Genomic DNA, 22,347 nt, shown 5'->3' on the forward strand with positions numbered 1-22,347 from the left:
AAACTAGAAACTGTGCAGAAAAGATTTACTAGGATGCTACTGGAACTTGATGGTTTGAGTTCATAGAATCATAAAAACTCTACAGTGCAGAAAGAGGCCATCTGGCCCATTGAGTCTGCACCAACCACAATCCCACCCACACCATCTCCCTGCTGTCTGACCCCCTGGGGGGCCCCAATTGCCCCCTTTTCATACCCCCATATCCCTACACATTTACCTGCTAATCCCTCTAACCTATGCATCTCAGGGCACTAAGGGGCAATTTTAGCATGGCCAATCAACCTAACCCACACATCTTTGGACTGTGGGAGGAAACTGGAGCACCCGGAGGAAACCCACGCAGACACAAGGAGAATGTGCAATTATAGAGTTATATAAGATGGATAGACTGGGATTTTTTTTCTCTACTCTTCTGAAGCAATTTCACCAGCAACTGACTGCATCCTAGTGCCTCAGCCAAGAGCCCAAGCCTAGAATGTAGTGTATTGCAACATCCACAAGACATTACAACCAAGCCAGAACATTTTTTTATATTAATTTTTATTCCATCTAAAAACACAATTTCAAATTGAATCCAATTCATGGTCCCTATGAGAAGGACAAACAGGATCCAAGCTGACAAGATGAGGCATTGCAAATACTTTCCAGCAAGGATCACTGCAGAGTGATAGGAGCAAGAGTCTCTGGCTGATATCCCCCTACAGGGCTGCTGAGACTAACTGTACCACTCCCTGCTGCCCCCACCATCGCTGGCAGCAGTGAATTCAGCTTTCGGCTGGGAATTGTACCTGGTCAGGGCGAATCAGTATCACTGCGGGAAATGTATTCACCTACTGAGCCTTTGGGTGAGCCAGAGGAAATTTATTTCACGATTAAGGGCGGACAGTATCATTTCAATTCCGAGGTTGTGCACCAACTTCTGATAGACATCTGCTATTTTACATAATAATATAGTAGACGCTGCAGGGTGCCCGGGCCTGGAAGAAATGCGGGAGGAATTTAAGAAAATTGTAAATTAATGTGCTGGGCACATTTTCTTGATGACAGGAAATGCCTGGCGAAGGAGTTGACAAAGATTCAGGAGACGGAGGGAGATTTCAATGACAATTCTACAATGGTGTGCAGAGGGATAGCCATTTCCCCAAACAAGCCTCGTCATGTGTATTTCTCAAACGCTTTTCACACAGCATAAAGAGGATCCGATACTGAGCATAGTGAGGGAGCAGCATATTGACTGTAAGACACACATACACCATTATCCAGGCTGTCTTACACTGCAGTGGGGCACCTCCTGTTGGCTGCTACTGGAAGTTCTGCCTGGTTCCTGGAGTAGATACGAGCTGTTTGTGTCTCCCCCCCCCCCCCCGGAGTAAAACTCGGGTCACATTTTGGGAAAAGTTAGATAGTTTGCCATAAGATCTTAACACTCTACCACTGCTCCTCAGACGCGATACCAGCGTGAGTTGAAGGGGTTCACAGCGTGCCTGGGTGGGACTGGCCCCAGTCTGTTTCGTTACTCTCACTCCCCCGCTCTCCACACCCCCAGCCACAAGCTGCTCTCACTTCCCTCCCGCATTCTCTCTGACTCGGAGCCTCTCCACCAAGAGGTGGAGCTGACCCAGCCGCCCACCCCACTGCTAATTCCAGGCTGCCTTAGCACGCAACTGCCTCAGAGATGTTGCTCAAGAATTCCGCAATCTGGACTAGTGCAATAAAACCCTGTGTGTGAAATGTGCATATAAGTAGCACGTTTGTGAGGTGCAAAGAGAATTGTGTGCGTGAGGTGTGCAGTAATTCTGTGCGACTGTGCGAAGTGTGTGCAGTAATAATGTGTGACCGTGCGAAGTGTGTACAGTATTACTGTGTGGGTGGGAAATGAGTACAGTAATACTGTGTGTGTGTGCACAGTAATACTGTGTTTTTGCAAACTGTTTACAGGAATACTGTGTGTGAAGTGTGCACCATAATACTGTGTGTGTGTGTGATGTGTGCACAGAAATTCTGTGCATGCAAAGGGTGTGCAGTAATACTGTGTGTGTGAAGTATATACAGAAATACTCTGTGTGAAGAGTGCACAGTAATACTGTATTAAGTGTGTACAGTAATAATGTGTGTGTGAAGTGTGTACAGTAATACTGTGTGAAGTATGTACAGAAATACTGTGAAGTGTGCACAGTAATACTGTATTAAGTGTGTACAGTAATGCTGTGTGCAAAGTGTGCACAATGATACTGTGTGTGCAAAGTAATACTGTGACTGAGAAGTCTACATAGTAATATTGTGTGTATGTATAAAGTGTGCATTGTAATACTGTAGGCAATTCTCCCAAAAGTGTTGAATTGGTGGGAAAACTGTTCTAAATCATGACTGTTTTGACAGTTCAGCTTCTCACCTGAATCTCCGCACTCTGTGCACTGCAGAGATTCCAGTCATGAATCCCATTAAAAACCCGGGGGGGGGGGGGGGGGGCGGTGGGGCCTATTCGCACCGGAGTCTGACAATTCTGGAACTCTGCACATGCGCAGTGGTCCCAATCTGTCAGTCTCCCCGTTTGCTGCCAGCTCGATCAATGGCCAGCCTGGAACCCCTGCACTGCTGCCCCTCCAGCCCCCCAATGGCCCGATCGTGGCCTCCACAACAGTTCCCAGGCCAGCCCTGACCCCCCTGCCCCAGAGCACCCCGATGTCCAGCCCACCACCCCCTCACCCCGACAGACCCCACCTGGGGTCAGATTCCCCCCCCCCGGAGGCAGCCTCCCGGCAGACCACACCCCCAGCCCGCCCCAATCGCTGCCCTCCCTCCATCCCAGACCGATCCTGTCTGCAGAGTGGCAGCGGGACCCCCCCACCCTCACCGATCACCCCTAAGCCCCACTCACAATAGGTCCCACTCCCTTGGCACTGCCCAATGCCCAGTGGGCAGTGCCAAGGTGCCCCCTTGGCATGGGTACTTTGCCCTTTGGGCAGTACCGGGGGCACAGGCTGGCAATTCCAGGATGCCCATGCCCTGGGGCACCATCTCCCTGCTGTCCGACCCCCTGGGGGGCCCCAATTGCCCCCTTTTCATTCTGGCGGGGTCTCCCGCTAGTTCCCCCAATGTGGGGAGCTAGTCTGAACCCCGCTGGAATGAAGTACTACTGGCGGGATGGGAGATTCAATGGGCACCTAAAAGTTCCCGATAATGAACTAATAAACATATTTAAACTACAGTTAAAAAAGATTCAAGTTACTTACCTGCCTTCCAGCGTGGTCTGACCAGCGACTGTTCTCCGGCTCTGGGAGATGTGCATGCGTTCCCGGTGCGTGCGCAAATCCCTGTTCAAGGCCGGCAATGCGCGTCTCCCACCCCAACCCGACAGAAACATTGCAGGTCACGATGGGAGAACCGCGACCAGTGTGTGTGAAATGTGCACAGTAATGCTGTGTATGTGAAATGTTCACAGTGATAGTGTGTGTACAGTAATAGTGTTTGTTTGAAGTGTGCACAGTAATATCATGTTATATGTTGTAATGTGTTAACTATGCTAGGGGCTATAGGTTTTATAGAAAAAGAAAGATGTGATTTGCACACATAAATTCAAAATAACAACAAATGGTTTATTGTAGGAGCTGTTGTAAGTATAGAGAATGGAACTAAAGCTGGAGCTGTGAAACACCCCAATGACAGTATCATCAAATCATGTGACCAGCTCTTAAAGCAATCATGCAACCATTTAAATATATAACATCCCTCCCCCTTTACTTCTGTGGTCGTGATAACAAATTACTATGATTTTATACATAGAATCAGTAATACTCTAGACACAATACTATGTACCATTACTCATTACACACAGTCGGTAAGAAAGTCAATCAGGAGGACGTCTATTTCTCTTTGATTGGATCCAATGTTCTGGAATTTGGCTGTCCTTGAACCTAACAGTGTGATTTTGAACTTCAATGGACACTTCTCTTGGAATAATTCAACATTATTCTCATGTGGTATAGTAGCATAGACACAATCATTCGGCAAACTCAGATTCAACTAAATCTTCCTTGGTAGTATTCACAATACTAGGGACTAAAGAAGTTAGTACTTCTGGAGATGACTCTGAGAAATCATTTCAAGATGACAACAATTGGTCAGCATGGCATCGCTAAACTAGTTCGTGTTTGGCTTGAACCGTGTAATTGGATCTGCTTTTGCTAAAACTGGCTGGTACCCATTTCTCACATGTGGCATAGTTACGCACTGACACTTAATCTATCTGTTGAAATGAGCATTGTTTTTCCCTCATTTCTCATCCAGCAACTTAAGATTGTTATTGAATCTCTACTATCTCTGAAATTATCTGAATCTTTGCTCTACGGGTGGCACGGTGGCACTGTGGTTAGCACTGCTGCCTCAAAGCGCCAGGGACCTGGGTTTGAGTCCTGCCTTGGGTCACTGTTTGTGCAGAGTCTGCACATTCTCTCTGTGTCTGTGTGGATTTCCTCCAGGTGCTCTGGTTTCCTCCCACAGTTCAAAAGGCATGCTGGTTAGGTGCATTGGCCATGCTAAATTCTCCCTCAGTGTACCTGAACAGGCGCCGGAGTGTGGCGACAAGGGGATTTTCACAGTAACTTCATTGCAGTGTGAATGTAAGCCTGCTTGTGACACTACTAAATAAACTTTAAGTTTCTGGAGGTAGTAACAAATCAAACATAGTTCTCAACTTGCTCCTTCAGAATAGTAATGCAGATGAACTTTGAATGGTCGCATGAGCAGTATTTCTACAAGTTAGCAAAATGCTATTCACATGGCGTGATAATGAACGTTGCTGTCTTGAAGCTTTAAAAGAACTTTTCAATTGCATTACATTTGTTGGACATGGTGCTTCTAAAATAGCTTCCATCTTTTAGGTGCTTTATGTAGGTCTTTACTATCAATAATGTGACCCTAATACTGGACTGATGGAAAAAGTCACACTTTTCTTTCTGGATATGCAGACTATGTGCTTGAAGATGTTCCAATGTTGTTTCTAAATTATTTAAGTGACCCTGTTCACTGGACCCTGTGATTAGAATGTCATCCAGGTAACATTGTACACCAGAGAGACCACTTAAAATCTCAATCTTTGGAATAAGGCTGGTGCGGATGTTATTCCAAAAGACAATCTTTTATAATGAAAAAGATCTTTATGAGTAAGATGGTAAGCAATGGTTGAGATCCAAGCTGCATTCATCTGTAAATACGTTTGTGAAAGATCAATTTTGCTCAACTGATAACTCAGCAAATAAATCTTCAACTAAAGGAAGTGGATATTGATCAGCACTGGATTTATGATTGTTTTAAAATCACCACAAATATGAACTGAACCATCTGGTTTCATGGCAGGTACAATGGGGGTTGCCCAGACACGCCAGTGTTAACAAGTTGTACTAATTCTTCTTCGACCTTGAGATGAATTGCATATGGCACCACTCCTGCTTTCAGACTTTTTGGTTGACTATTAGGCTTTATGGAATCCCTTCAGTGCAGAAGGAGGCCATTTGGCCCATCGAGTCTATACTGCCAACAATCCCACCTAGGCCCTATATTTGTCCTGTTAATCCCTCTAACCTACACATCCCAGGACACTAAGCGGCAATTTAGCAGGGCCTATGCACCTAATCCGCACATCTTTGGATTGTGGGAGGAATCCAGAGCACCCGGAGGAAACCCAGGCAGACATGGGGAGAATGTGCAAACTCCACACAGACAGTGACCCAAGCCCCTGGAGCTGTGAGGCAATGGTGCTAACCATTGTGCCACCATGCCGCCCTAATTCCAGATATTTTTTATTGAATTCAAATTCCACCATCTGCTGTCATGGGATTCGAAACAGGGTCCCCAGAACATTAGTTGAATTTCTGAATTAATAGTCCAGCAATAATATCACAAAGCCATCACCTCCGCTTCTGTGTAGACTGTGCGATACTGGACTTATTTATGGGGAATGAAGCCGGACAGGTAGTTGAGGTGGTGGTGAGGGAGCATTTTAGTGATAGCAATCACAGCATGATACAATTTAAACTTGTTATGGACAAAGAATTAGACAAGTTGCAAAAAAAAAGTTTGATTGGGGAAGTGGATTTTAGTAAAATAAGGCAGGATCTGGCCAACGTAGTCTGGGAACAGCTACTAGTGGGGAAATCTACAGAAGAGCAGTGGGATGTGTTCAAAAAGGAAATAGGAAGGATATAAGTCCAGCATGTTCCCTCTAGGGTAATAGGAAGGACTGACAAGCCCAGAGAACCATGGATGACCAGTGATATTCAGAGAAGGAAAGGAAAGGTTTTAGCAGGTACAAGGGGAGCAATTCAGTGGAGGCATTAGTGAATTATCGAAATTGCAGTGTGAAACTTAAGAAAGAAAAGAGGGGATATGAGAAAGCTCTGGCTGGTAAAAGTAGGGAAAATCCCAAGATATTCTATAAGTATATCAATGGGAAGAGGATAACCAAGGAAAGTGTAGGGCCCATTAGGGAGCAAGGGGGCAATTTGTGGGTGAAGCCAGAGAACATTGACAGAGTGTTAAATGAATACTTCACATCCGTCTTCATCCAACAGAATGAGGATGAAGGCATGGAATTCAGGGAGAGAGACTGTGAGGTTTTTGTGCAAATTGACATAGGGAAGGAAATAGTATTGGAGGTGTTGGCAGACATGAAAGTGGACAAATCTCCAGGGCCAGATGAAGTGTGTCCCAGGCTGCTGTGGGAGGCAAGGGTGAAGATTTCAGGGGTTCTGACCCAAATTTTAATTCCTCTCTGGCCACGTAGGAGGTGCCAGAGGACTGGAGAGCAACTAATGTGGTTCTACTATTTAAGATAAACCAGGGAACTACAGACCAGTGAGTTTCACGTCAGTGGTAGAGAAACTATTGGAGAACATTTTGAAGGAGAGACAAGGCTTGATCAGAGATAGTCAGCATGGCTTCGTCGGAGGGTGGTCATGCCGAACAAATTTGATTGAATTTTTTGAGGAGGTGACCAGTTGTGTAGATGAGGATGGTGCAGTTGATGCAGTTTATATGGATTTCTGCAAAGCCTTTGACAAGGTCCCACATGAGAAATTTATAAGGAAGGTAAAAGCACATAGGATACAGGGCAATTTGATAAAGTGGATTCAAAATTGGCTCAGTTGCAGGAAACAGAGGGTGATGACAGAATGCTGCTTTAGTGACTGGAAGGCAGTGTCCAGTGGCATACCACATGGATCTGTGTTGCGTCCCCTATTATTCATCATTTATATAAACAACATTGATGACTATGTGGGGGGTAGGATTGGTAAGTTTGTGGATGACATAAAGATTGGATGGGTGGTTAACCATGAGGCTGAGTGTCTTGGGCTATAAGCAGATATAGTTGGTGGGATGGTCAAATGAGCAGATAAGTGGAAGATGAAATTTAACCCTTAAAAGTGTGAGTTGGTACAATTTGGAAGGAGTCATTTAACAAGGAAGTATTCAATGAATGTAATGACACTGGGAAGTTCTGTGGAACAAAGGGACCTTGGTATGTTTGTCTATAGATCTCTGAAAGTGGAAGAACATGTTAGTAGAATGGTGAAAAAGGCATATAGAACACTTGCCTTTATCAATCGAGGCATAATTGCAAATGCAGGGAAATCATGTTGAAGTTATATAGAACTTTGTTGAGGCCACAGCTAGAGAACTGTGAGCAGTTCTGGTCACCACATTATAGGAAGGATGTGATTGCACTGGAAGGGGTGCAGAGGAGATTCACCAGGATGCTGCCTGGGATGGAATATTTAAGTTATGAAGAAAGGTTGGATGGGCTTGGGTTGTTTTTGTTGGAGCAGAGAAGACTGAGGGGCGACCTGATCGAGGTGTACAAAATAATGAGGAACATGGATAGAGTGGATAAGGAGCAGCTGCCGAAGAGGGTGGTAGAGGTGGGTTGCCTCACATCCTTTAAAAAGTACCTGCATGGACAGTTGGCAGATCAAAGCATTCAGGGCTATGGGTCAAGTGCTGGTAAATGGGATTAGGTGGGAGTTCAGGTGTTTCTTGCATGACCCGATGGGCTGAAGGGCCTCTTCTGCACTGTATAATTCTATTATTCTCTTCTGTCCATGCCAATATACTACCTACAACACTTTGGGCTCTTATAACAACCTTTTGTGAGGTACCTAGTCGAACGTTTTCTGGAAGTCCAAATGCAACACATCTACTGATTTTCCTCTACCCACTCTGGTTGAGACTTCCTCGACAAACTCTAATAAATTAATCAGACATGATTTCCCTTTCATGAAGTCATGCTGATTCCGCTTGGTTTGATTATGATTTTTTCTGTCCGTGTGCAAATTTTACATGGCAATTCTGAGTGTGTGATGTGCACACAGTAATTGTGTGTGTGTGTGAAGTGTGTGTGAAAACATATTTCTAATAAAACAAGGGAAAGAGGGATATGGGGAGATGGATTTGAAACCAGGGAGAGATCAGCCATGATCTGATTGAATGGCGGAGCAGGCTCAAAGGGCTGAATTTGCCTACTTCTGCTCCTAATTCCTATGTTCCAAAGTGTGCAGACTGATGCTGTGAATGTGAAGTGTGCGTAACATTGTCGGTGCAAATTTTACATGGTAATTCTGAGTGTGATGTGTACACTGCAGTTCTGTGTGTGTGAAGTATGCACAGTATTTGTGTGAATGCGTGAAATGTGCACAGGAATAGTGTGTGTGTGAATGTGCACAGGAATAGTGTGTGTGTGAATGTGCACAGTGATACTGTGTATTTTTACAGAGTAATTCTCTGTATGTGATCTGTACTCAGTAATTCTGTGTGTGAGAAGTGTGCACTGTGTGCACAACAATAGTGTAGGAGTGCACAGTAATAGTATATATGTGAATTGTGCACAATAATAGTGTATCTGTGAATTGTGACCATTAATAGTGTATATGTGAAGTGTGCACAGTAATGGTGCCTGTGCGAAGCTTGCGAAGACACTAGTACGGCGTTTTGTACAATAAGTTCTTTTTTCACAGCTATATATAACTGGGAAATGAAAATCATGCAGCCAATTCTTTTGGCAGTCTTCCACACTGATTCTGTCTGAAAAAACAGTCAGGGTGTGACGAGCCCTTTTTTTTGCAAAGAAGTGTTCTCTCCGTCAAACTGCTGATATACCCGGGACCAGTTGCACGGTTCTGGGCAGCTGTGTGTGTATATGGGGAACTCTGCCGGCGCTTTTTCTGCTCACTCATTGACTGAACTATTTATTTTAAATTGAAGAGTTTGCTTGGCTGCCGAAGCCTGGGCGTTTTCTTCCCCCGTTCAGTGTGGCTGACTGAGCGGCTTCTCGCTGACAGACTGAGCGAACCGAGGTGGCTTGACTTCACTTTATATTTTTTCTCCCCCGAACTCAGTTGCATGAAGACACAGGAATGTTTTGAGTGACTTACGCCGTCATCACTTGGAGCGATTCCCCACCTCTCCCTCTCTGTGTCCGTTTCTAGACCTGCACTGTTACACTGATAGAGTTACGCCAATCTTCCTTCCCCTGTGAGAATGCACTTAATAGGGAGCCTGAGCCACTAGAGTCAATTAATATCCATTCATGAGTGCAGAACTGGAGACTGGAGAGCGACTCGGATCATAGGTACATGAGCCCTTTACTGAGGTTATTTCCAGGTATTTCTATTACCTTTACTGGGGGCTAATCGCCCCAGTCTCTGGTGTCAGTGTGACCGTGAGCAGAATGTTGTTTGTTTTTTTCCTGCCTCGAACTTACAGATTGTTTAAAATCTTTGTGGATTTGTTGAAAAATATTTAATGGGAACCTCTTGTTTGTTTCTCCCAGCAGAGAGTCGGTGAGGTTTTTTTTGTGCCTCTTGTTGTGATCGGCACTGAGGAGTCTCCCACTCTGTTTGTGTGTGTGTGTGTGTCGAGCCTGTGGAAAGCTTTTATTGGCTCGGGATTTTTTAGGAAATGGCAACGCCACACATTGCAACAGGAACAGTGTATCCGCAAGCGGCGAGAGGAAATCGCAGCTAAACGATGAGGATGCAGATCGTCCAGGTCCCCCCAAAGTAACCAATTCTGCTGAAGTCTGGGACTGCCCTTTTTTTTGTTAGTTTCTCGCCGTTCTCCTTCCTTCCCCCTCTCTGCTCGTTGTTTTCTTGGGGAGTCTCCTGTACCATGGGGAAACACCGGCTCTCTCTCTACATTCTGGCCGTGGTTGTCGGGCTGTCCAGGGCGCACAGGAGCGGTGAGTAACACCCGAATCTATTGCGATGTCAGGAAGAAGTGTGACTCCCCTCTCCAAGCACACCTTCAGCCCCCAGCAAGCTGAGCCAGGAGATAGCAGCCTGGGCGGAGGGAGGCTGGGGGGGAATGGGCGAGGGAACTCACACCAGCGCGTACTGGAGCAAACCTTGTTCCAAAGCTGGTTCATCTCGGGGATGGTTATTTGTGTTGTTTCATGATTTTTTTTTTGGGGGGGGGGGGTGGTTACAATCAGAGACACAACAGCAAAGGCTGGGTGGGATTTATCTGAAGCGCCTAGCAGACTTTCACAGAGAGAGGGACAGGGAGGGAAGTGTCAATTTATAAGGAGTGAAGTTTGCCACCGGTCCATATATACAGGGGATCCTGAACAAGTGGCGGGGAGCTCAGGGTGTAAATATTCGCTGTAACTGGGGGAAAGCTGACCCTGGGAAATGTGTCAATTCGCACAGAAAATACACGGAGGGTGAAAGTGTGACATGGTACTGCACAGCCAGAGTATATGCAACAGTGCAATATCTCCCATGGGCGAGAATATTGCCTCTGTGTCTATTCCTGTTAGAGTGGGCTAGTGCTTTACTGGCGCTGGGACGCCGATCAACCTCAAGTTAGCCAGCACTGGAGAGCCAGTGCTTTACCCCTCTCGGTAATGTTGGCAGTAACGGCGGGGAGGACACATCAACAAGCGGTTCCTTTAAACTTTAACTCAGGGAGTGTCCATCTCACTAATAATAAAGAATAGTGGACCAGAGACGGGCTTGGCACTATTCAAGTCAGAGAGTCTACGACAGGGCTGGGGGGAAGCCGAGGGGGGGGGGGGGGGGGGGGTCACTTTTTCAAAATACACAGACCCAGTCTAGCCTGAGATTTTAAAAGGGAGAGGGATTGAGATCTGTATCGCAACACTCAGCTGTTGCTGTCGGGCGCCGCTGTTAATTTGAACCATAGCCTCAGTGACAGCAGTGATCCGGGAATGAAGACACTGTGGCTCCTTCTTATCTGCTCGCCACAAGCTCGGCCACACCATAAAGCGCTCGCCAATGTTTGTGAAACCCTGTCTCCGGGAGAAGGTGGGAGCAGAGCCCTCCCTCTATCGCAGGCACATTCATTCATTTACCCGGGCCCCACTTGCCCAGGGCGCGGGTTGGTCTCCAGTTGGACACTGCCAATTCTCCGGGCTTTCCCGATGTTGATAAATAACTACTGACAATCCCAGCACTCAAATGTTATTTATCCTCCACCCCACTGACAGAGAGGGAGCAGCAGAACCAGTGGGTCTGATATATGCGAGGGGGGGCTTCAAAACTGGGGAGAAAATAATCAGCAAGGTGTGAAAAAGGGTGGAGGTGAGGGGGAGATAAAATATTGTCAAACATAAATTAATTGGTCTCTTAAAGATAAGTTTTGCGGAAAATTATTCCACCGTATTATTAATCGCCGGAGAAAGTGTAAATATATACAAATATAAAATATTTCATCTTTAACAATCGCTGTCTCCAGCGATGCCACTGGCTGTTGCTTTTTCCAAGCGGGGAAAGGTAGAGACGTGGAAGTCCGCTCCGTCTCCTTAACCTCTCGCTGCACTGCACGAGGAGTTCCACTGAACTGATTGTGGGTCCATTACTCTCATTTCTTTGGTCTGGCTGATTTTGCCTTTTGGGACTGGAGACGAGCGAGGAATCCCCTCCCTATCTTTTAAAACTCTTTATCTGCTGTGCAGTGGGAGTTGGAGAGAATTCGACAGAAGGCGACTCCTTGACCAGTCAGTTCAGACTGAGCTCGGCGCTGTTCTACAGCAATTGTGGGTATGGGGGGGAGGTTCAAAGCAAACCGCTTTCTTATCGTGACCCTGCATCAACTCAAATTAATCAGTGGGTCAAAAACAAACCCTCCAAGCACCTTAAAGTCACGTAGGAAAGCGAGCTCGTGAATTTTGCAAATTCCAAATACTGAGTGAGCCACTTTTTTAAAAAAACGTTACATCTCCAGAATCCCCTCCCTCACCATGCTTTGGTAACGGATTCCCCACCACAACTAACGAGTAATCAGGGTTATGAATCAGTTATAGTCTGAAGCAAATATGGATGTGTCATCCCCATTGTGTGTCTTGAAAACATGAATTGTCTCCCGCCACCACCGTGTCCGAATCAAATAAAACATATGCAGTTTCAAATCTGGCCAAGTTATTTTATGAAATAGATTCTGACCCAAGTGTTTCACAGGAAAATTGGCGGACCTTATATTCCTGCACGAAACAGTTGTATCCTTATACTGAGGCGCAGATATCAAAGTGTACAGAGACAGAGAGAAAAGAAACATTCACGAGTTTGGTTTATTTGGACGTGTGATTTGTCTTTCTGTAGATCGATGTGGGGAGACTATACATATCACCAGTCCTGGCTACCTGAACTCTCCCGGATATCCGAACTCTTACTACCCCCGGGAAAGCTGTGCCTGGGTGATCCAAGCCCCCGAAGCTTCCCAACGAATAATGATCAATTTCAATCCTCACTTTGATCTGGAGGACCGAGACTGCAAGTAAGTCAGTGAGATTGGAAACAGGGTCTAATTTATGTGCACTGACCTCTAGTGGTTACAAGATATTTACTGGTGCTTGCTGAGAGAGTACAGGGGAAGGTGGGTGTGTGGTGGGTGTGTTATTTCTGTAAGAAACGTCTAATGTCCCTTTCCACTTTACAACAGAAATGCAGACATTGCAAATACCCGTGGCTGCTCTTGCATTGTCTCTATTCTTATCGGGCTTATCGGCTGCTGGTTTCTGTTATAATCACCCGGGTATCGATAAGGATGGTTTAGCTATTGCTAAAATAACCAGTGTACTCCCTGATAGATGAAAACAATGTCACGATTAGGCAAAGAAAAAACAAGTGATTTCCCAAGCAGGCGGTGGGAGTGAACATCGTGTCATTGTAATTGGCTTATTTGTAACTCCGATAATGAGAACACGATTTTGATGAAGCCTCACACCACAGCTAATCATCATAAATATTACAAACAAACCAGTTTCTGTGTAATGTGAAGGCAACAACTGTTTCCACTTTGCTGTTCAGCTACTTGAAATGTAATATAAACTGCAATAATCCTCCACCTTCATCTAATATATTACACAATAGAGGGGCGACATCCTTCATATAGACACCCTTAAATGTTGGAATCCATTTCCACCTCGTTTATATTAACAACTCTGCCTCTCGACGTTATTCAGAAGGAATTTCATGAACGAATGTATATGTAAATGTGTTTGCACTGAGAATCGCTGGCATCTGAAAAAGTTGCCAAACCCTGATGAGTGTAGTTGTCATGCGTATTAGGCACATCAGTCACACAGGATATGGATCTGAGTGAGCTGTGACAATGTATTTTTGTAATACCTCAGCACAGGTTAAAATAGCACTTTGACAGTTTGTGCTTTTAAATTTGTCATTTAATACATTTATAATATGCTCGCTACTTATAGGAAATATGTTGCACAATGGGCCACTTCAGAAGCTGACAGAGCGGTGTTTTAGTTTTTCCTGCCATTTGCCACATAATGAGTGTTGTCTGAGATGTTTGGAGTTTTAGTCATTTTGTTATTCATTCTTTATTTAGCTCCCCCTGTTGCAGTAATGTTTGCTGGTAAAATCCACACTGCACCTGCCCCCTAATCTCACTGTTTTACTCTTGAATATGAATGGTGTAAATTCCTGCTACATTTCAAATTATACTTTGTTTAATTACTTAAGCTTTCACTGTCCATCGTGGCAATTTAAGATCAGCCTTACAATTAAAGTTGTACATCTAATATTGCGGAGTAATATTCTGATTGCACTTTTCTATCTATGTAAAGCTGTGCGTCTGTGAAATTTGAATTCAGAGCAGTAAGATTTTCTGTTCTTTCTGTGTGTTTTGAGGGAGAGTACCCCTGTCAAAACAATATTTTCCAATTTAGCTGAGAAGCCTTTAAGAAAATTTGATTCAATTGATTTTCTTGCCTTTGATGGTATGTATTACTTGCATTACTGATAGAAACAATTCTACATTTTGCAGTGTGATCAGTCATAGAATGTACTGGACTGTCAGGAGGCAAATCAGAAAATGATTATTGCGGTACTATTCATACTGTGTACTGGCCAAAGGAACTGATTGAAATGAGAAATCCTGGCTCTGAACAAGAAAGTTTAAAGTGATTTGTTTGGATGATGAATGTATAATTGAATAGCTGTGAAGCAGCAAAAGGGTGAATGGTTGACTACCGCCACTCTCTTATATGTTTTTAATGCCTTTGAAAAATGCAATGTAATTTTATTTATTTATCTATATCCACATAGTTTTCCTCCCCTGTGTATCTTGCACTATTTTGAAATTAAATATTATTATGCAGTCTTTTACTGTTATTAGGATTAGGTGGATTGGCCATGCTAAATTGATGCTTAGTGTCAGGGGGACTAGCAGGTTAAATACATGGAGTTACGGGGGATTGTTCTCACCTAGGTGGACTCAATGGGCCAAATGGTCTCCTTCTGCACTGTAAATGATTCTTTGATTCTTGCGCATGCCTTTCAAATGGTGAATTGTTTATCCTTCCCCATACTACGCACCCCACCCCAGACCCAAACCGTAGTCTTTCTTTATTCGACTGTTTAAAGTTTATTTATTAGTGTCACAAATAGGCTTACATTAACACTGCAATGCCCTCAGGCTTTTAAAACCCAAGCTTGCCAATATCTAATCAGTACTTCCTGATGTACCCTTTTACGCAAAACTCAGCTATTTATTTATTAGTGTCACAAGTAAGCTTACATTAACACTGAAGTGAAGTTACTGTGAAAATCTCCAAGTTGCCACATTCCGGTGCCTGTTTGGGTACACTGAGGGAGAATTGAGCATGGCCAGTGCACCTAACCAGCATGTCTTTCGGACTGCGGGAGGAAACCGGAGCATCCGGAGGAGACCCATGCAGACACGGGGAGAACATGTAGACTCCGCACTGTGAGACAGCAGTGCTAACGACTGTGCCCACTGTGCCGCTCTCCAATTTGACTTTGGTTTCCCAATTAACACAAATATTTAAGCAGAGGAAGATTGCTGGCATTCAAACCGACATGGTATTTATTTGTTTTGTGGAATTTGGGAGCAGTTCAGGTTATACCCTTGCTATAAAGAATATTCCTTGCATAGAAAGTATCTTCCACCAAGTAAAAAGGAAATGATTGAAAGGCACCAAAAAAAATCTGAAAACTACACTCAAAAGTTCACAGGGGTCTGTTGTATATTTTGCTTGTGGTTGGTAACTTTGAAAGCAAAATTTGAAAAAGCTGAATGGAAAAGCATGTGTGACAATCATTCAGAAAACAATTTTAAAATACAGTCATTGGAGTATTAGGTAAATTGGGCACCAAAGAACAAAGAAAATTACAGCACAAGAACAGGCCCTTCGACCCTCCAAGCCTGCACCGACCATGCTGCCCGTCTGAACTAAAACCCCCTACCCTTCCAGGGACCATATACCTCTAACCCCATCCTATTCATGTATTTGTCCAGACACCCCTTAAAAGTCACTATCATATCTGCTTCCACTACCTTCCCCGGCAGCGAGTTCCAGGCACCCACCACCCCCTGAGTAAAACATTTGCCTCGTACATCTCCTTTAAACCTTGTCCCTCTCACCTTAAATCCATGCCCCCTGGTAATTGACTCTTCCACCCTGAGAAAAAGCTTCTGACTATCCACTCTGTCCATGTCCCTCATAATCTTGTAGACTTCATTGCATTTTATTTTTGTACACTGGAGCCTCAAAACCAAACCAACTGGAAATTCACAATTGCATTATTGAACCTGGCATGGTGTGAATGTTCTTTCCCGTAAGGGGAAGAAATAAATTATTGTGCCAAAAACTAACGAAAGCTTGGCACCAACCAGAGCTTAAGGAACGTTAAGTGTGTGGACAGGGTGCTGTTGAGTCTAGCCAGATAAAGCAGCATAGCTTATTAGTGCAATGCACTGATAAGCTTAATGTTGCTTATCTAGCTAGAACCACCCAACCCACTGGGTCATTTATTTGCCTGCAGGGTGATCTGGACCTAAACGGCAAAAATCCACCCTACCCCCATCCTAACGTGGCTCAAGCCACTAATGATGATGATGCTATCTAGCTGGCCAATCATCAACAGTGCTCTAGAATATTGTAGTTTCTTTGTGACTCAGCTGTCTGGTTACTGTCACAGAACATTGACATAGTTGCAGCATTCCATTGAGAGGTACAAACCCACTTGAAGCTAAAGTGACCATAACTGCTAGTTGATTATTAATGAAGTAAGAAAATAAGTTTGAGCCCTTGCTGGACTATAAATTCCTCATCAGCTGAATAACCTATTAAAAACATGAATTCATTGGTGCATTCCTTCTGACCACAATATGGACACACGTCATACCAGATGGTTTAAAATATTCAGATACTGCTGCAATTACTTGAGTTTCTCCAACCCAATCGTGATAGATACTGAACCCTTGATACTTTGCCATCATTTCTGGTACGCAGTATTATCTCTTGGTAGCTATTACTGTCGAACATCAAGTTTCTACATTAGTATTACAGCCTCCAGTATCATGGAAGGTTTTGTGCAGGACTGCTTGTTATCTGGCAACCACCTTAATATCCTTAATATACCAGCTTACTCAGCCCTATGTGTTAATACAGCTGCCTTTATGAGGGACCTTGGCACTTTTATGAGGGACTGGGCAGTAAGGTGGCACATTGGTTAGCACTGCTGCCTCACAGCGCTAGGGACCCGGGTTCGATTCCCGGCTTGGGTCACTGTCTGTGCAGAGTCTGCACATTCTCCGCGTGTCTGTGTGAGTTTCCACCGGGTGCTCCGGTTTCCTCCCACAGTCCGAAAGGTGTGCTGGTTCAGTGCATTGGCCCTGCTAAGTTCTCCCTCAGTGTACCCGAACAGGCACCGGAGTGTGGTGACTAGGGGATTTTCACAGTAACGTTGTTGCAGTGTTAATGTAAGCCTACTTGTGACGCTAAGAAAATAAACGATTAAAATAAACTTTAAATTTGACATGCGACCTTGTGGCTTAATCTCTATCCAAGATATTATTGACTGGCAGATCAATGTGAGCCAAAGTTCTCCCTCAATTATGTCCTCTTCTTGCCATAAATCCATCTGATTGACTGGTCCTGGAACATGTAGGTTGAAGGTATCCCTTCTGTTACTTACTTTGGAATTCTGAAGCACATTTTGAACCTCTTGGTATGCACAGAGGAGGATATATTTGCCAATGAAATCAAACATTAGGAAGAATGGAAATTAGAAAGAATGTACATTTGTTTAGTGACTTTCAGGCTCTTGGGGTGCCCCAAAGTGCACAGGAAGACCCACAATCAGCAATATGATCTGAGCTTTGGTGAGGTCACAGCTCGAATACTGTGTGCAGTTCTGGTTGCCACATTCTCGGCCGGATATGATTACACTGGAGGGGGCGCAGAGGACATTCACCAGGATGTTGCCTGGGATGGAACATTTAAGTTATGAAGAAAGGTTGGATAGGCTTGGGTTGTTTTTGTTGGAGCAGAGAAGACTGAGAGGCGATCTGATCGAGGTGTTCCAGGTTACGAGAGACATGGACAGAGTGGATAAGAAGCAGCTATTCCCATTTGTTAAAGGGTCAGTCACAAGGGACAGAGGTTCAAGGTGAGGCGCAGGAGGTTTAGGGGGGGGATATGAGGAAAGACACTATTACCCAGAGAATGGTGACAGTCTGGAATGTGCTGCTTTGGAGGGTGGTGTTATGATGTGCCAAGTGCTCATCTAGGTACTTTAAAAACTTCCTGGATGAGCACTTGACACATCATAACATTCAAGGATATGAGCCAAGTGCTGGCAGGAGGGATTAGGTAGGAGTTCAGGTGTTTCTACTGTGTTGGTGCAGACTTGATGGGCCGAAAGACCTCTTCTGCACTGTGTGATTCTGTGAGCTGATCTTTGACGGCACTGGTTAAAGCCGGTCAGACATCAGATGATCAGAACATTTTATTCAGTAAAAAATTAGTCAAAAGTATCACACAGAGAAACATTGTAAAGAGCTGGGTAAACAGATGTAAACAAAAGGCACACAAGAAGGAGGATTCCAATGGATTTAGTCACAAAGTGTTCTGTATTTGTAAGTTCAACTGAACTGAGATAACCTTGAACCAATGTCAATCCTGATGTGTATTTGTATAATCTTTGTTCAACCCAAGGTCAAATCCCCTGCTTCCTTCTTGCAACTGTTGAATCCTTCAGTGCCACCAATTGCATCCCTTCCAATGCTGGGGAAGTGATCTCATGTCCTCAAAAACACTCAAATCTTTCTCAGTTATTGGTGCAGATAGTTCATGCTGTTGAAGTGACCAGTGAGAACATGTGGAATAATTTTATTCTGCTCCATTCGTTTGAATGGTTGGTGACTGCCTGGGAACTGAGACAGCTGGGAAAATGGCAGGGGGAAGACATCTGAAGGAGTGCCCAATGTCTACCCACTGCCAGGCCATATTGCCAGCGGCAGGAGAGATGGCCGATCGGCCACCTATTGAGTGGCCGCTTAAGTGGCCAATTAAGAGCCACTTCCCACCTCCGAGTGAAGTTTGCCCATGTTAGGGTGGCCCGCCATCATATGGGGAGACCGTCCAGCCAAACCTGGTAGTCTGCCAGTACGCTCCAGGCATCCCTTATTTATGGGCACTCCATTCCCCATTGAAGGCTTCCCAGCAGCAATGGCTGCCGCTATGGCCATAGCAATGCTGGTGCTCCATGCAACCACCCCCCATCCACTGACTGCCACAGCCTGGCAGCAAAGCACTAGCTCCCTCTATCTACCTGAAGTCTCATTGAGGATGCCCAGCCATTGAGGCATCCTCTCACTGCAGTTGCTACCTTAACATTGGCCAAAAGAAGACAAGAACATAGGAAATAGGAGCAAGCACAGGCCATTTGGCCCATTGAGTCTACTTTACCATTTGATAAGATCATGGCTGATCTGATTGTTGCCTTAACTCAAACAATGGATCTCAAACAATGATGAGATGGAGTTTAGGAAAGAGATAGAGAATCTCGCGAACTAGTGCGATGACAATAATCTCTCCCTTAATGTCAACAAAATGAGGGAGATGGTCATTGACTTCAGGAAGTGTAGTGGAGGGCATGCCCCTGTCTACATCAATGGGGATGAAGTGGAAATGGTCGAAAGCTTCAAGTTTTTAGGTGTCCAGATCACCAACAACCTGTCCTGGCCCTTCCATGCCGACACTATAGTTAAGAAAGCCCACCAATGCCTTTACTTTCTCAGGAGCTAAGTAAATTTGGCATGTCCGCTACAACTCTCACCAACTTTTACAGATGCACCATAGAAAGCATTCTTTCTGGTTGTATCACAGCTTGGTATGGCTCCTGCTCTGTCCAAGTCCCCAAGGAAGTACAAAGGGTCGTGAACAAAGCCTAGTCTTATCATGCAAACCATCCTCCCATCCATGACTCTGTCTACACTTCCCGCTGCCTTGGAAAAGCAGCCAGCATAATCAAGGATCCCACGCACCCCGGACATTCTCTCTTTTTCCTTCTCCCGTCGGGAAAAAGATACCAAAGTCTGAGGTCACGTACCAACTGACTCAAGAACAGCTTCTTCCCTGCTGCCATCAGACTTTTGAATGGACGTACTTTGTATTAAGTTGATCTTTCTCTACACCCTAGCTATGACAGTAACACTACATTCTGCACTTTCTTTCCTTCTCTATGTACGGTATGCTTTGTCTGTATAGCGCGTTAGAAACAATACTTTTCACTGTATGCTAATACATGTGACAATAATAAATCAAATCAAATCAACTTTCTTGCCTGCCCCCATAACCCTGAACTCATTTACAAAACAGTTATCTGTCGAATTCAGCCTTGAATATACTCTATGACCCAATTTGCACTGTTCTCTGTGGAAGACAATTTCAAAGACTAACAATCCTCTGAGAAAGGAAATTCCTTCTCATCTCCATTTTAAATGTGAAACTCCTTATTTTTCAATGGTGTCCCCTAGTTCTAGACTCTCCTGACATCTACCCTGTCAATCCGTCCTCAGGATCTTATACATTTTAATCATATCATAGATCATTTTTCTAGACTCCAGTGAGTGTAGGTCTAACCTTAACATTTACTCATAAGACAACACCTTCATCCCAAGAATCGTTGGTTAGTGAATCATCTAATCATGTTAATATATCCCCAGCAGCATTAGGTGCTTTTACTTCATGCAGTAAGATTTTCTGTGACATCTTATTGAATAGAATAGAATCCCTACAGTGCAGAAGGAGGCCATTCGGCCCATCGAGTCTGCACTCAGGCCCACCACCCACCCTATCCCTATAACCCCAGGCATCTACCCTGCTAATCCCCCTAATCTATGTCTCTTGGAAATCCAAATACACTACATCTACATGTTCCTGTTTATTCACCTTCTTTGTTACATCTCAAAGATCATTGATAAATTTGTCGCGCTTAAGGGAGAGATGTTGGCATAGTGCCAGTTTCACTGGACTAGTAATCACAATGGTCCATGCTATTATCCTGGGAACATGAGTTCAAATCCCACCATGGCAGCTGGTGAATGTTGAATTAAAGCTGGTCCGAGGAATGGCGACCATGAAACTATCGTCAATATTCATAAAAGCCCAGTTGATTCACTGATGTCCTTTAGAAAAGGGAATCTGCCATTCTTACTTAGTTTGGTGTGTGTGACTCCAGATCCACAGCAATGTTAAACCAAGCACTGTTGCCGGAATTTTACTGCCTCACCCACCACGGATTCGGAACGGGCGAGGGGCGGACAACGGAAATGTCCATCAACCTTGGGCGGGAATTTCCAATCTCGCTCGAACGAGGCCATAAAATTCTGTCCTGTGTGCTCTCTCAAGTGGATGTGAAAGATCACATGATTCTATTTTAGGAAAGTTATACCCAGTGTCTTGGCCAATATTTATCCTTTGATCAGCATCACTGAAAAGAAGAATGATTATCTGGTGATTATTCCATTGCTGTTTGTTGAGGCTTGCTTTTTGAAAATTGACATTATCAACATTACAACAGTGACTACAAGTGTGTAATTGGCTGTAAAATGTTTTGAGTCTCACAAGGTTGTGAAAGGCGTTATAGAGATGCAAACCTTTTATTTGTAGCCAGCCCTTACATTTGAAACTCAGAGCAAGACTGGACCACATGAGACTAGAGCAAATGACTTCAACTTTGCCCTGCCAATTTATATCAGCCTTTCCTTGACTTCGACATGTACCTATCATAAATATTGTGATTTCCACTGCCGCAGAACAAGGAAACTCGAGAAACCAAGATGCATTGTTACAATTAGGATCAAATGTCCTCAGTTGGGGAGCAATAAAGTAAAAAAAAAATGCCAAGACAAAAATTCATGGAAGAACTCAATCCACATGTAGGGAATAGGTAAAAGAAAGTCAGGACAAGTGAATGTATTCTTCATAAACAGTAAACACAGATGAATATACAGTAAAATAATTTCATTTCTAAAGAACATCTTCTGTTTTATACATATGTAAGGAAAATGGTTATTTCTTTCAAAAACCTTTTACACTTATATCGATGTTTTTGAAATATTTTGGTTTGGTCAGTGAGACACCCGTGAAACATGCTCAGTTGAACCACTTAACCCGACAGTGCAATAAAGTTAGATTATTTTCAGTAGACTTGTGGAACGATTGGGTATTTAGTTCAATGCTTTCCTCTACTTCTTATATGTTATTCAAGTCACATATGTTCTGTCTATCCCATCGGACATTGTGACTAAGGTAAGCAGATGTATAGAGGCATGGCCTAACAACAGGAGGGCAGAAATATTCAGGAAGGTGATGGCTATATCTATGGCAGATTAGGTTCAGGAGTAAGGCCACTCAGATTTCTCAAGTGCCTGACATATGGGAAAGAAAAAAAATGGATAAAAGCAGCAAGGAAGCAGATGTGGAGCCAGATTGCAACATTTGATTTTGAATTTGATTTGATTTATTATTGTCACATGTATTAATATACAGTGAAAAGTATT

The 22,347-nt window shown here is 44.1% G+C and overlaps 1 protein-coding gene across 3 annotated transcripts in view; it reads left to right on the top strand.

Annotated features, from left to right (window-relative positions):
- The first annotated feature begins 9,172 nt into the window (after positions 1–9,172).
- The window catches only part of nrp1a (neuropilin 1a), a 223,176-nt gene continuing 210,001 nt past the window's right edge, over positions 9,173–22,347 (top strand). For 2 of the 3 annotated variants that reach the window (XM_078233256.1, XM_078233272.1), the window contains exons 1-3: positions 9,173–9,622; positions 9,824–10,231; positions 12,612–12,786. In XM_078233256.1, coding sequence (XP_078089382.1) covers positions 10,162–10,231; positions 12,612–12,786 — 245 coding nt within the window. In that variant the 5' untranslated portion in view covers positions 9,173–9,622; positions 9,824–10,161. Of the gene's footprint in view, positions 9,655–9,823; positions 10,232–12,611; positions 12,787–22,347 lie in introns of all 3 variants that reach the window. The other variant, XM_078233263.1, reaches the window with a different exon arrangement.

Source organism: Mustelus asterias, chromosome 2 (genome assembly GCF_964213995.1).
Source record: "Mustelus asterias chromosome 2, sMusAst1.hap1.1, whole genome shotgun sequence".
Lineage (NCBI taxonomy): Eukaryota > Metazoa > Chordata > Chondrichthyes > Carcharhiniformes > Triakidae > Mustelus > Mustelus asterias.